At 30.4% G+C, this 14,941-nt stretch overlaps 2 protein-coding genes across 2 annotated transcripts in view; one reads left to right on the top strand and one right to left on the bottom strand.

Annotated features, from left to right (window-relative positions):
• Positions 1-7,741, bottom strand: part of LOC111696343 (uncharacterized) — a 17,941-nt gene extending 10,200 nt beyond the window's left edge. Inside the window, exons 1-2 of the mRNA XM_023465929.1 lie at positions 7,730-7,741; positions 1,811-1,814 (exon numbers count right to left, since the gene is read on the bottom strand). The gene's annotated coding sequence lies outside the window, so the exon portion shown is untranslated. The remainder of the gene's footprint in view (positions 1-1,810; positions 1,815-7,729) is intronic.
• The window catches only part of LOC111696358 (mothers against decapentaplegic homolog 3), a 26,404-nt gene continuing 15,519 nt past the window's right edge, over positions 4,057-14,941 (top strand). The window contains exons 1-4 of the mRNA XM_023465950.1: positions 4,057-4,315; positions 6,035-6,075; positions 7,161-7,239; positions 12,212-12,336. Coding sequence (XP_023321718.1) covers positions 7,161-7,239; positions 12,212-12,336 — 204 coding nt within the window. The 5' untranslated portion in view covers positions 4,057-4,315; positions 6,035-6,075. The remainder of the gene's footprint in view (positions 4,316-6,034; positions 6,076-7,160; positions 7,240-12,211; positions 12,337-14,941) is intronic.

Raw genomic sequence — 14,941 nt, forward strand, 5'->3', positions numbered from 1 at the left:
GGGGGGGGGGGGGGGCTCAGCACCCTTTTGGGCCCAAACAATATAAGACGGGAAAATTTAATACACACCATTATTAGAAGTTACCTTGGGAGTAAAAACGATTTATACATACTTTACAAAAGAATATAGTCTTTGCCACAAATTTCTTATCCGGATCTTTTCAACCCAAAGTCCCGGGCATTCTGTCAGATCAATAATCTAGAATTTTAAATATCAAAGGTTTACACCATCATGTTGCAAAGAAAATAGGGATTAGAATATTCGAGTTTGTGGCAAAGACTCAATTCCTTTTGAATGATTAAAAGATTTGATTAAAAGGATTTAAAGGTGTCCCTCGCAATTTTTATTTTTCAAGATCAACATTAAATTTTAAATCTTTTTTATAGAACATTATCTCATCTCATAACTGAGAATTTATTTTTTTTGCTTCTTTATAATTTCAAACCGAATTGTAAAAGGGATTTTAGTCACTTTTACCAAACATATGAAAATGTAAATGATCTTTCTTTATTCAAAAAAAAATACAATTTATGCATGAAAAGTCATAACTAGAAAACTCTGTAATAGAAAGACGATTTTAAGACTCAAGTTATGGCTTTAAATAGTCCAATGAGCTTGGGACACAGCAATTGCACAGTGAAAACAGACACATTTCACTTAATTAGTGATTTAATAAGTGTCTATAGTAAAAGTTTTTGCTGTGAATTAACCTGAAAAACACAGTATTGCTATAAAGTCGTCTTCCTTTTTCAGAGTTTTCTGGTTATCACCGTATATTGCACAATGTATTATTAAATATGGACAATTATTACACATTTGAATAAAAAAGAATCTTGAAATTATGAAATATAAAAATATTTTTGAGTATATCGTTTAGTACATGCATTTAAAGTACAAAATATGCCTTTTAACATTTTATTAACACACACACGTCTTCACAAAATTCATAGTAATATTACCAATAAAATATAATTGACATTTAAACATAAAGACAACAAAATAATGTTTATAAGATTTATTCACACAGAATTAAAAAGATATAAAATGTACTTATTATACATATATTAGATATATTGCATTTTTTTTCAGAAAATTTGCTCATTTGTTTTACAAAAAAATGAAAAAATTGGCGACATTGATTATAAATCATTGCATAACGTATTAAACATTTCAGTAATTAAATCATTACATGATCAATCAACATATAAATAATGATCATTCTTGTATTACTAAAATTATGTCGCAATGCCCCTATATTATAAAACTTTCTCTTTCACAATTATTTAAAGAAAAAACAAATCAAAACAAGAGGTATAAAACAGGAAGAAATAATTGAGCTTTGTCACTGATATTTTAAAAACAAACAAATAAATTCATTGACTTTACAGTCTTAAATTCGGATCCCGACTGAAAAAATTTTCTGTGGGAGAGTGGAATCTTTTTTATTAGATTTCTTTGTTCCGACGCCCAAGGTTATAATGCAAGGAAAGTTAATTGCAGTTGCGTATACTTTGCGTACATATTAAAACCAGTTCTCTCTGGGCGGCATTTATAAACAAGAATAGATGCATCAGTGTTCGTTTAGTATCCGAGGAGGTCAAAAGCATTAAATTTTGATAATTTTGAAAATTCACATAAAAGTTTCCTATGACCAGAATATTTCATTGATTTTTTATGTTAAGATGGATCCAATGTCAGGCTTAGACATCCGTCTTGTGTTTACATTACCGCCCGGAGACAGTAAAACTGCAGTACAAAAGATGCGTACACCTCTGAAATAACTTTCCGATAATAATAACCTTGCCGACGCCTCTCTTCTATTATATAAAAATGAAAGACAAAATATTATAATTATTGTAATTCATATTGTACTCAAATAATCTGATGATGATGATGGTGTAAACCTTTGATATTTCAAACTTAGATTATTTGATCTAACAGAATTCATAGTTTAAAATATTAAAGGTCTCCGACATTGGGGTTCAAAGATAAAAGGATTATGGCTAATGCTCAATTCCTTTATGTGAAATTACATGTTTGATTCGAGAATTTGTTTATCTATCTCTATGTATATAAAGCTCTTCGATCATACATATATATGTATGTCTATTATATATAAGAATTTATATGTTAGCTATAGCTGGCCAAACACTGAACCAAATTGGCTGACTTTTTTTTAGGGAACCCTTTTGTACCCCGGGAGTAACATAGACTTAATTTTTTTTTTCAAAATTCAAAATTTTTTTCAAGTGTTTCTTAAATCCCATGGGAATCGCCGAGCACTTCAGCCAGTTTTTTATAAATTCGAAACATTTTCCAATAGATCTTCAATAAGAGAAGTTAATATTGAAAACATGTAATATTTTTATCTTTTTAAATAGTTTTTTTATGAGTTTTCTGAAAAAGCATATCGCGTTTATATATATTTGATTAAATATATATGATATTGTTAAAACATTTTTTGAGTTTTGTGAAAAAAATATCGCGTTTCACGTTTTTGACAACTATTTAAAATGAATGCATACTTTTTGACTTTATTCTCTAAAATCATTGATTTACTAAAATTAACTTCAGTGAGAAACTGAAACCTACGAAATAAGAAGACGACATTAGCACAATTATTAAGAGCAGTTAATCTATTTGTAAATTTAGCTTGTCTGTCTGTCTGTTTGTGTGTATCCAATAAACGTCAAAACGGCTGAACCGATCAGGCCCAAATTTTGTGTAGGGCCTCGTACGTGGCCCCAGGGAAGGTTTATGGCAAATCAGACTTTAAATATGTAATCTTAAAATATTTTTATCTTAAATTATTTAATCTTGTAAAATTTTGAAAATGCTCAAAAAAATATTATGAAATCCACAAATAAAAAAAATTACACTGTACAAAGAGAAGATGCTCACAGATAAAGCCACAATTAAAAGTTGAAAAAGAAGATGGGTTGGGTTTCTTTTGATTAAAATAAAAAAAATACTCTTTAGAGGATATACAATACATGCAGTGCACACTGCACCACACTATACTTTCAGTAGAAGTAAATATTTCCATTTACTGTTATAGCGCCGATATAAGCATTTATCTCTAATTGGATAATGAGATGGATAGATTGATAGATGTTAACGCCATGCAATTTATATTGGTTCAGAATAGACAACAAACACATGGCTGAACCCTGATTGGATCAGGCGCTAATGGACTCGGCATACAGGAGTGACCAGATAGAAGGAGAAAGTAAAATTGTATGCAACATTACTGGTACGACCTTGTGACCTTGTAGCTCCATATAGTTTTGGTTTTAGACACCATAGAGCAACATATTTATTTGTTTACATAAAAGAAATTCAAAACATTTTGTTGCGTTTCGCCATGAGCTCTTTGATAAGAGGAGTTATGTTAAAAACAATTCTAAGATTGGAAGGAACATGAGTCTTTGTCGCAAAATAAATTATTATAATGCCTATATCTTTGCAGCCTGATGGTGTAAACCTTTGACATTTCAGAATATTTTTTTTATTTAACAAAATTTATAGCTTGAAATATCTAAGGTCTACAACATTGGGTTGCTTAGATAGGGATTATATTTTGTAAATTTGTGACTAAACCTGAATATGTTATGAGAAATATTAGTTTCAATTCAATTGCAAATTACACAATGTGACAATCCTGAGCGACCTTTTCTAAGCACGTATAATAAATGTATTAAAAGACTTTTGATATATATGATAAAAACAATAGTTAAGTTAAAACAACAAATATTAGTGCAACTACCGATGGTTCAAATTATCTATAATTTTTTAATAAATCTTTTTCTATCTGTAGTGTATAATTCGCCACAATAAATATATTATCTATGAATATTATCCAATCTTTCTAAATTAGACTAAATAATCTTTCTATCTATCTATCATCCCACGGAATATATCTTTCTATCCGCAAGTTGTATCTATCTATCTAGTATCTATCTATCTTTATAAGAGTATCTATCTATCTGGTTGGAGTAAGTACACACAAAGCCTAAACATGGCGGCTTAAGGCACCCGCACACTAGTGCAGTGTACACCCTACGAATAGAAACACCGAAACTTCGCAAATTTTAGATGTAAAAAACCTCCAAATTTTCATCGACAGTTCTGGCCAGTGAAAATCTAAGAAATACGCAAGTGAAATTGTGGCAGTTTTTCCTTTTTTCTTAATCATTTCTGGTTTTTATAAATTATAAATCTGTCCTTAATTTGTCGTGCACATACTCTGCCGTTCCCTAAACTTTATTTAAAGAAAAAGTTTATAAATATCTCTCTTTTGAAACAAATGATAAATGTAAGTTTAAAAAAATGAGTTTTTATGTGTTTAATCTAAAAAATGGTGTTTTTTTTTTGCAAACTTGCAAATTTCTCAGCACGCATTTATGCAACAAATGCAACTAACGCAACACAAAAATAGCAATGATAATAATAATTAATGATGATACGAAGATAAAAATTATGATAACATTTTTTTTCTTACGTAAACTTTTTGCAACTAATTAAGATATTTTCATTAACAATTAACAATAATAACCAAACTTTGAACCTTTATCTTTAAAGAGATACAAGCTGTCTCCCTTAAGGATTTTTACAACAAAGAAAAACATGAATTCAAAATTGAACAGCTCATATTTTCTTTTTGGAAGTTCTATGTTAGGAAAGACTACAAAAGAAATTGAGTCTTTGCCACGAACTCAAATTTTCTAATACCTATATACTTGCAACCTGACGATGTAAACCTTTAATATTTCAAACTTTTAGTTTAGTTTAGTTTTAGTTCATAGTTTGAAATGTTAAAGGTATACTGCAATGGTTTGCAAAGATATAGAGGATAGAAATAAGAGTTTGTGGCAAAAACTCAAATCCTATACGAATTAAAATTTACCTTGGGTTTCTGACCAAATTCTTTTTCTTTTCTGACCAAAATGGAAAATGTATCATTTACTACACCCTTTGGGTTTATCATTGAATCCCTATTTGAATTTAATTCCTATCCCTATATCTTTGTAACCCAATGACGGAGACCTTATAAAATTTCAACTAAGATTTCTGTTAGATCAAAAAATCTAAGCTTGAAAAATCAATGTTTGCAAAGATATAGGGATTAGAAACTTTGAGTTTTTTGTCAAAACTCAGTTACTTTCCATTGGTTCTAATTTTTCTAAGAGTAAAGGACATTCCTAAGCCAGCATATATTAAAAAACATCAAAACTTACGTCGACAAATATTCGATGGTGGTTGCTGCTAATCTTTCTTCTATTTGAAATGTCTATCAAGAGAAAATTGTTAAAAACGACTCATACCGAAGAAATTTGCAATATTCGACTCGGATCAGAAAAAATCAATTTAATTCCAAACAAATCATTCAGATATTCCAACCTAAAATCATCTATTTTTTTTCGACGCATTCGTATATAGTTTATATTTCATAATATTTTTTATTTTTTATGAGTTATCTTTGAAATCATTCATTCCTGTTTCAAGGATTTTTGATAATGAAGACGACATTTTCATATTTTCCAGGAATTTTTGAAATTCCAGCGCCAGCCGTGAAAACAAGTTATAAGCCAAATATCAATTTTAAAAACAATATCAAAAATATTTTGAAATATCAAATATAAACAAATGCGTCGAAAAAAAATCGATGATTATAGGTCTGAATGATTTGTTTAGAATAAATTTTAATTTTTTTACGAATTGTAACTTTCTAAATTTGTATGGACGCTAAGTTCTTCGGTATGAGTCGTTTTTAACAATTTTCTCCTTTTAGACGCAACAGATAGAATTAAGATTAGTAGCAATCACCATCGAATATTTTTCGATGTAAGCCTATACCCATTTTAGTTATTTTGCGAAAACTCCCTTTAAATTTTAACTTCTTCTTCTATCTAGCTTGCAGTGGTTTGCCAATTATTTTTCATTTATATAATTTTATCTGTTTTCGTAGATTTTATTTAATTTTCTGTCTCACTTCTTTCAATTTATCTAATTAGTAATTATTCTTCTGTTTCAGACTTGCAGGAAATTATGCTGATCTGTATGTAGCTATATTAGGTAGAGTTATATATAGTTTTTCATTCCCATGCAGTGCTGTACATTGTTTTGGACAATAATTTTCTCTTTAACGAGAAGTTTCAAGCTCGGGACGGAATATAATATAAAAAGGCGAGATCATCCGAGAAACAGAAAAAAATTAAATTAAAAAACTTTATAACATTTTTTCTTGATGTCATTTTAATTATGAAATGTTTGTGTACTTGAATTGATACAATTGCTATTTCTAGAAATAATGAGCTTTTTAACAAAGCAAAGAAAAATTTCATATTATTTTCATTTAAAATTATATTTTTGCTAGAAAAATCAACTAAGTTTTTTTTTAAAGAAAATCTGGGAATCAATTAAAATTATTTACAGCTAATTTAAAATTATCGATATTTACCTTATAGCACTTTACCATAAAGTTACCATTAATTCAAAGTACACAATAGTTTCATAAACAATATTTATTTATTGTTAAAAATCTAATATAGAAAAGAATGTCCAAATGTTCACTTTTGGAATCAATAAGCAATAGCTTAAAAATTATTAATTTTTTTTGTTTATTTGAAATTTTTGTTATGTTTTCATCAGGTTAAATGAAAATTGGCCTATCCCAACTAGGATTAAAGATTCAATTATCACGAGTAAATGACTCCTAGAGAAAATTGCTGCCAAACCGAAAAAAATCTCATGGAAACCTGTTCTTAAATTAATTTGTTTAATTCACAAAGATCCAAACAGCTATGAAAATTAAGCACCAATTTTTAAGACAGAGTCAATTTGGAAATTGGGGATACATTACTAATATATTCGCTTATACATTTGAGTCCGTATTCCGTAACCTCCCCAATTTAAATGTAGCATGATCCGAGCCGGTATAATATGCACTGTATATGCATTCCGTTGTACCGTCCAGTCTGGATGACCCACATCCAGTGTGCACGTTTTATGCAACAAATGTAGCCTAGCAAGATCACAATGTAACGTGTGCAACTAAATAACTCCAATAACCTTGTATCTTGCTTCAGTTTAAAAGAAGTAATTGGCAATATTTTTGATGAGATCATGAACATTTTGTATGAGTGTTAATTTTGTTTAAGATGGTCCTTGATGCAGGGGAGGATGTAATGAGTGTGGGGGAGAATATAAAGCTGATGTTGCCGTTCACTCCGCCAATAGGTAAACAATAGTCAATACTGTGTACACATGTACAGCCTTACAGGGTTCATACTGTACACTGTGTTTACTGTACAGGGTTCATACTGTACACAGTGTTTACTGTACTGGGTTCATACAGTACACGCTGTACATTGTACGGTGTACAGGGTACATACTGTAAACTCTGTACGTATTGTACACTGTACAGGAGTCATACTTTACACTGTGTACAATGTACTGTGCCCGAAATTTGAAAGAGTATCGTTGAACTCAACTCCCCAGTTTCCTTTTTGGGGTCTTGACATTTGTGTAGATTTTGATTTAAGAGGTTAAAAAATTTAGAAACTAGATAATTTAATATTTCATAACAAAAATATTGATATCCACAAAACTGCCTTACCCCATTCGTGAAGCCCGGGTTCCATAACTGGTTTTCATAACAATACCCTCCTGCCTTAAGTTCCTTAAGTTTTTGGCTCTGTAAATTGTGTACACAGTACAGGGTTTATACTGTAGAAGTACACTGTGTACACTGTACAGTGTAGACTTCCAAGGGTGTACACTGTACAATCTGTGAGCTTACATATATATATACGGTTCTACATATAATTTAGTGAATCCCATTAAACGTAGAATAAGATGAAGACATTTATATCTCAAAGAATTATGATGTCTTATTATTACCAAGGAGTATGGAATAGAAGGGAGATACAACTAACGCGGACCGCCATACTATATGATTATGCATGCTTTGCAGACGGGTACTCCATTTGTATAAGAAATATTCAGAATAGGCTATTGTATACGCGGTAGTTGTACATCTTATTCAAAGAAGTACCGTCTGCAAAGCATGTATAATCATATGATAGGGCGGTCCGCGTCAGTTATATCTCCTTCTATTCCATGCTCCTTGCTTATTACCTTGTGTAGACTCAAGTTAAAATTTTAGACAGTGCAAAAAAATTGTTTAGACTCTACTGTACAATACACTGTATACTGTATAGGGGTAGCTTACTGTACGTACTATGTACATACATATGTATATTATCTGTAGAAGGTCATACTGTACATGTTTTTTACAGAATATTTTTACAAAAACAACTTGCTGAGTTTGAGTACTTTCCAAATAAATGATTACGGAAAGGACAGCTAGTTCTTTTTGAGGATGTGTTGCGTGGTACTTAACTTGAGTTATAGCGATAAGAAAATTGAAAAGTATTAATCCAGTTCTTATCTAAACACTTATTACAGTACAAAAATGATACATACATAAAAAGCTCTTTGCTCAACTTTTTTAGTTTCATTATACATTTTACATGTTTAAATATATATTTTCCAAGACAAAATGTTTCATGGGTCTGACCTAAGCATCAGTTGGATTAAAACTCTCTATATATATATACAGTGATAACCAGAAAAACTCTGGAATAGGAAGACGACTTTTAGACTCAATTAATGCCTTTATATAGTCCAATGAAATGATTCGCAGTAATTGTGCAATAAAAACATGCACATTTTGCTTAAACAATAATTTAACCAATTAATAGTAAAACTTTTTGCTTTGTAACAACAGCAATTACATTTGAGTATTGCTTTTATATCGTTTTTCTATTCCAGATTTTTCTGGTTACCACTGTATATCTGTAAACAGTTGGAAAAAATTGGCCGAATTCTTTGGGTAACCCATAGCCATAGGTACCCGGGGCGTGACATGAACTAAAAAAACTGAATATTTTTTTCAAAAATCTAAATTATTTTTCAACATTCAATATCTTTTTTTCCGGGAGTGTTCTTGAAAATTTAACGGGCACTTCAGTCTTCATATGGTAAACTAACTTATTGATGATAATAAACATGTTTTGTCGGAATTCATTCTCCCTTTTCTTTCCCCACCACTTCTTTCATTCTTTCCCCCTCTTGCTACCTCTTTCTCCTCACTTCGTTCTTCTATTTCCCTCACTTATTCATTTCTTTCCCCTCACTTCTTCCTTTCCTTTCCCCTCACTTCTTTCTTTCGTTACACTCGCTTCCTTTCTTCTTTGCCCCTCACTCCTTCATTCCTTTTCCCTCACTTCTTCCTTCCCTACCCCTCACGTCTTCTTTTCCTTTCCCTCACTTCTTCATTCCATTACCTCACTTCTTCATTCCCTTACCTCACTTCTTCATTCCCTTACCTCACTTCTTCATTCCATTCCCCTCACTTCTTCCTTTCGTAACACTCACTTCCTTTCTTCCCTTCCCCTCACTTATTCATTCCTTTTCCCTTGTTGTCTTTTTCGGAAAGATAAAACATATGGCAAACATTTTGTCTGGATAGTTCAACCTCAGCAGCTAAATACATCTTGGATATATTTCTGCACTGGTTAAAGGGACTGTAAGCCGCTAAATACATCTTGGATATATTTCTGCACGGGTTAAAGGGACTGTAAGTCACTAAATCTGATCAATAATGTTGAAGTTAATGCCGTTATTATAGGTTACAAAATGTTTAACTCCAATAATTCCTTTATCTTTTCCTTTTGTAGAAATGTGCAAGTCCACAAATGAACTTACAAATGAAAATATTCAAATTTATAAACATTAATATCTAATTCATACTTGATCAGACAAAGCTTCTAAGTCCGGGTACCGTTGTGAATCAGGCATTGCCATCTTTGCATGGAGGGTCACTTAAAATTACTCTTACAGCCATCCCTTTAACGATTTTCAGAAAAATCTGTGAAAATTAGCGGACACTGATTTGCTCTCAAAAACTGGATATATGTTGTTCGCTCCTGATTGGCTAAAAACAGAAAAACGAAAACAATCCTCGTATTGTTAATATGCATTTTTTTGTCATAAAATCAAATCCAATATTATCAAATATTTTCTGTTTCTCGAGTTGAGCTTATCATTTTCTATAGTGCCAAAGTACAGGTTTAAAGTATAAACAAATAATACACAACAGGAATTCTTGGAGCTCAGCAGTTTTCTTATCCAAATATTTTTTGGTGTGAAAAAAGAACAACCCCCCCCCCCCACCCCAGCCTTTAGACATAACAAACTATTTTAGTCAGATTGAAATTTTTATTATCTATATATTTAATTTGTTTTGTTATTTTGTCTGTTTTTTGTATGTTTGTAACCGATAAACGTCAAAACGGCTGAACCTATCTGATTCATATTTTTTGTGGGACCTCACATGATCCCAAAAAAGGTTTATGGTTATAAGATTTTTTTTAAAATCCTATTTTTTAAAATCCACGAAAAAAAACGATAACAGAGCAACAAAATAAAGTTCAATCCTAGTATTTTATACTCTACATCCTTTCATTTAAAATCTTTTAAATCATAAAAATAAATTGAAATTGAAAATATTGTCTATTTTTGTTAAAATCTTTATTTAACTGAGAGTTAATTGAATGGAAATATCTTAAAAGATTTGTAAAGTCATTTTTAATTTCAAAAACTTGCAAAAAAATTTTTTTTGATGAATTATTTATACTAATTGGTATACATTGAAAGGTAACAATTTTCATTGATGTTGGCTGTTTGTAAAACTTCTATTTATAAAAACCAAATTTTAAAGTTTATTTAGCAAAATTCGTAAATTGTATATTTGAATTATTAATCTTAAGATTGAGTTCAAAAGAATTCTTTTTTTTCTAATTTTTAGAGGAATGTGGCTCTATCTGTTGGCATCTTCTCATTCTACAATATAAAACAAAACAAAAAAAAGTTGCGGATAAAATATTTTTTTTACTCCGATCGGTTTAGCTGTTTATTGGATACAAACGGACAAACAGACAGACAAACAAGCAAAGAATATATATAGATTTAAAAAAAAAATCAATACAGAACACTGTTAAAGGCCTGTTTTAAGATTTAAACCAAAAATCCTGTTCAAAAGGAAAAAAATTATGCTATGTTAAAAAAATTTAATAAAAAAAATCCTTTCAGGCCTGGTTTGAGATTCAATTTTGTACTCTTTAAACAATACCACAAATCTGCTTAACACTTTTTTATTGATGGAAAATTATCTCAAAAAAATACACTTTTTTTGGGGGGGGGGGTCAATATAAGTCGTTATGTCTTCTGTAATATTTTTCAAAATATCGAACCAACCCTACTACGTACTTTTGCACGAAACGTTTTGCGAAACTGCACTAACCCTAGCACAACTTGCACATTTATATTAGTTTGGAATCCTCGGTCGCGAATATCTATCTATCCAAATGTTCTTCTATCTATATATCCTTCCAGACGACTTACTATCTATCTATCTAACCAGCCTCCAAGGACGCCAAGTTCAGGGTTGCCTTGTACTGTATCCAAAATTAGATTTTTGAATCTTTTTATATTTTTTAATTTTTAAATTAATTTTCGAAAGCTTTTATAAATTTTGAAAATATCTTGGGGGTAAGATGCAAATCTTGAGGCAGTTTTCAAGGGCTGATTTTTTAAAGTTTTGTCACTCTATAAAGTGAGTAGTGACTTGCACATTCCTGCTTCAAAACAATATGGAGGAAAATGTTAGAATTAATTACGTTTCAACCTTGAAAAACGACGATATCTTCAACACTATGAACCATAACATATGATTTAGTGTTTACCGTTGGATATCGGTCATGTCCCCTTTAAAGAGAGGGTCAACGACCAATGCCCAATGATCAATCTTTAATGATTCAATGGTCGTTATTCCATGATTAAATTGATTGCTAGTTAACGATCAATATCTGTAAGATCGGGTAACCCTAAACCATCCTCCTTTTCTCTTCCTGAAACTGCATCTTCAGATATGCAATTTTAGTTCGTCGCGACCCCGTCTAGGGAGCAGGGGGAGGACAGAACACTTACAGCTTAGAGATTATACAGCTTACGGATTGTTTAGGGATTATATGGTTTAAGGATCGTACAGCTTAGGGATTATACAGCTTACGGATAGTTTANCTATCTATCTATCTATCTATCTATGTATCTATCTATCAATCTATCTATCTATCTATCTATCTAGTGAAACGGCTACTGGGTTGGAGAAAAACTGATTTCAAATCTGATCTTGAAGAGAGATGGTCCGAGAAAGCGGTCAAAAGTCTTGTTAAAAAACTCAAGAAAAATGGTAATTTTTGTTTTTGTTTACTTTCATCCTTTTTTCATTTACACGGTCAGCCGTAGTACATTTAAATTTCCGAGCCGGGTCAACCTTTCCGGTCCCAGTTTGTACTGTGTCGCCCGGACATTGGGTAAATAAAGCAGAAACTCAATAGGACTAGCCGGTGCAACAAGGTTGACACGAACTGACTTTAGGTTGAATTTACTTTTACTAAAGGGTCAGAGGTGCGTGTTTGATTGAATATTATTCATGGTTTAGATATTGCAGGGGAAATTAGTTCCAAAAATAACACTTGGCCCATTTCTAACACTGAGTAGTTTTGGAACTAATATCCCCTGTATTGCACTTTTTCTTTGATCTAATGTTCCAGAACAATCAACTTCACTAATAACTAAGATTTGTTTTAGAAGTAGTCCATGGCATTAAACAAAAAGGAATAACTACATTTAAATTGTTTTAGGATCGTTTTAAAAAAGAAAGATACTGCTTCTACCTTCTGGTTTTGAACTGTTTCGAAATTATTACAGTAAATCTTGTAACTACATATTTTAAATTTTTAATCTGGAAAGCATTTACAAAACTTTATAAAATCAAACAATTTTCACATAAAAACTGACCCAGAAAACTGACCCAGAAAACTGACCCAGAAAACACTTTTAAAAATGCACATTCATTTAAAATATTGGAAGTCTTCTTAATTTTTAACATTGATGGTTTGCAGAATTGATTTTTTTGTTCGGCACTTAGGTTTCATTTGAGGAGATGTTTCTATCTGTTTTAAATTCTTTTTTTTAAAAAAAGATTTAAGAAAAAATAATTGCGAAAACATTATTGCGTAAACATATTTTTTTTAATTTAACATTTTAGACTCTCACTGACTTATTTGTTAGGTGAGTCAGAAGAAAGGACTTCCTCACGTGATATACTGCAGGTATCCAGATTGTTGATACTTTTGAAATTCTATTTTAACTGGTTGGGTAAGGTCAAACAATGAACTTATGCCGCAAACCAATTCAAGGACGTCCCGTCCCGGTTCCAATAATTGATGCATAATGTCATAAATGGCTGTGATAAAGGAATTGAGTCTTTGCCACAAACTCTGATTTTCTAATCCCTATATTTTTCCAAACCAAATTATTTTAGATCAAATAAACTAAGTTTGAAATACCAAAGGTTTACACCATCAGTTTGCAAAGATATAGGAATTAGATAATTTGAGTTTGTGGTAAAGCATTAATCCCTTTACCAGTCCGCCCTTTTATCTATTTGGTTTTCATTTAATAGGAAGTGAAGTTGTTTGGTATAAAATAACGGCGTTGTGCCGGCAAATTTTATGTAACGCGTTCTATTTTAAGCAAAGATATTAAAAGATCAAATTATACAGTACAAACGCAGGACATTTCAATTAGGTCTACAAGCTAGAAATGTAAACAAATCTGGGTAAAATCATATAAACTGATCGTACTGCATTGTTTATCTCAAAACCCGTTAAAGAGACGAAAGAGAAGAAAGAGAAGAAATATTTATGCATTGCCTAAAATCATTTCTATATCATTTCTATTTCTATAATATTTTTGAAAAAGTAAGTAGCTGCCCCCACTGTTCAGCGTACACTTTTTTGATCATTTACAGAGTTTTGATCATTTGGCATTTGATCTTTTGATATTTTTCCTATTTTATGTTTTAAAACGTGCTATTTTAACCCAACTCAAGTAAACATTGATTTAATAATCATATATAAAATAATCCACGCTTCTTGCTCAAAACTCAAAACGTTCCAATTCTCTTTCCTCAAGAGTAACATATTTAGAAAAAATAACTTAGTTCATCAGTTTTTTTATTTCTTTTTTTGTTAATAATTTAAACCCTGAACATCAGTACATCAAAGTATACAAAAGAAATATTGCGCAATTTTTGCGTTTTACTTGTCGAATTTTTAATTTTAAAAACAAAAACAAAAAATCAAATATCGGAGGGTAATAATTTCATTGATATGCATTTTATTGTAAATAAATATAAAATAGGTAGCTAAATAAAAATTAAATAATTAAAAGTAAAATAAGTGAATATTGTCAAATATAGAAATAAAACTATATAGAAGGATTTATAATATAGAAATATTGGAGGTTTCATAATATTGAAATATAGGAGGTTCATAATATTAAAGTATAGGAGGTTTTATAATATTGAAATATAGGAGGTTTTATAATATAGAAATACAGAAGGTTTTACAATATAGAAATATAGGAGGTTTCATAATATTGAAATATTGAAGGTTTTATAATATATAGAAATATATGAGGTTTTATAATATAGAAATATAGGAGGTCTTATAATATAGAAATACAGAAGGTTTTATAATATAGAAATATAGGAGGTTTCATAATATTGAAATATTGAAGGTTTTATAATATATAGAAATATAGGAGGTTTTATAATATAGAAATATAGGAGGTTTTATAATTAAGAAATATAGGAGGTTTTATAATATAGAAATATAGGAGGTTTTAATAATATAGAAATATAGGAGGTTTTATAATATAGAAATATAGGAGGTTTTATAATAAAGAAATGGGCGCGAAGTACTCTGATAGTTTAGTTATATATATAGAATAAACCAATTTTTTGCCC

The sequence above is a fragment of the Eurytemora carolleeae genome, unplaced genomic scaffold (assembly GCF_000591075.1).
Source record: "Eurytemora carolleeae unplaced genomic scaffold, Eaff_2.0 scaffold28, whole genome shotgun sequence".
Lineage (NCBI taxonomy): Eukaryota > Metazoa > Arthropoda > Copepoda > Calanoida > Temoridae > Eurytemora > Eurytemora carolleeae.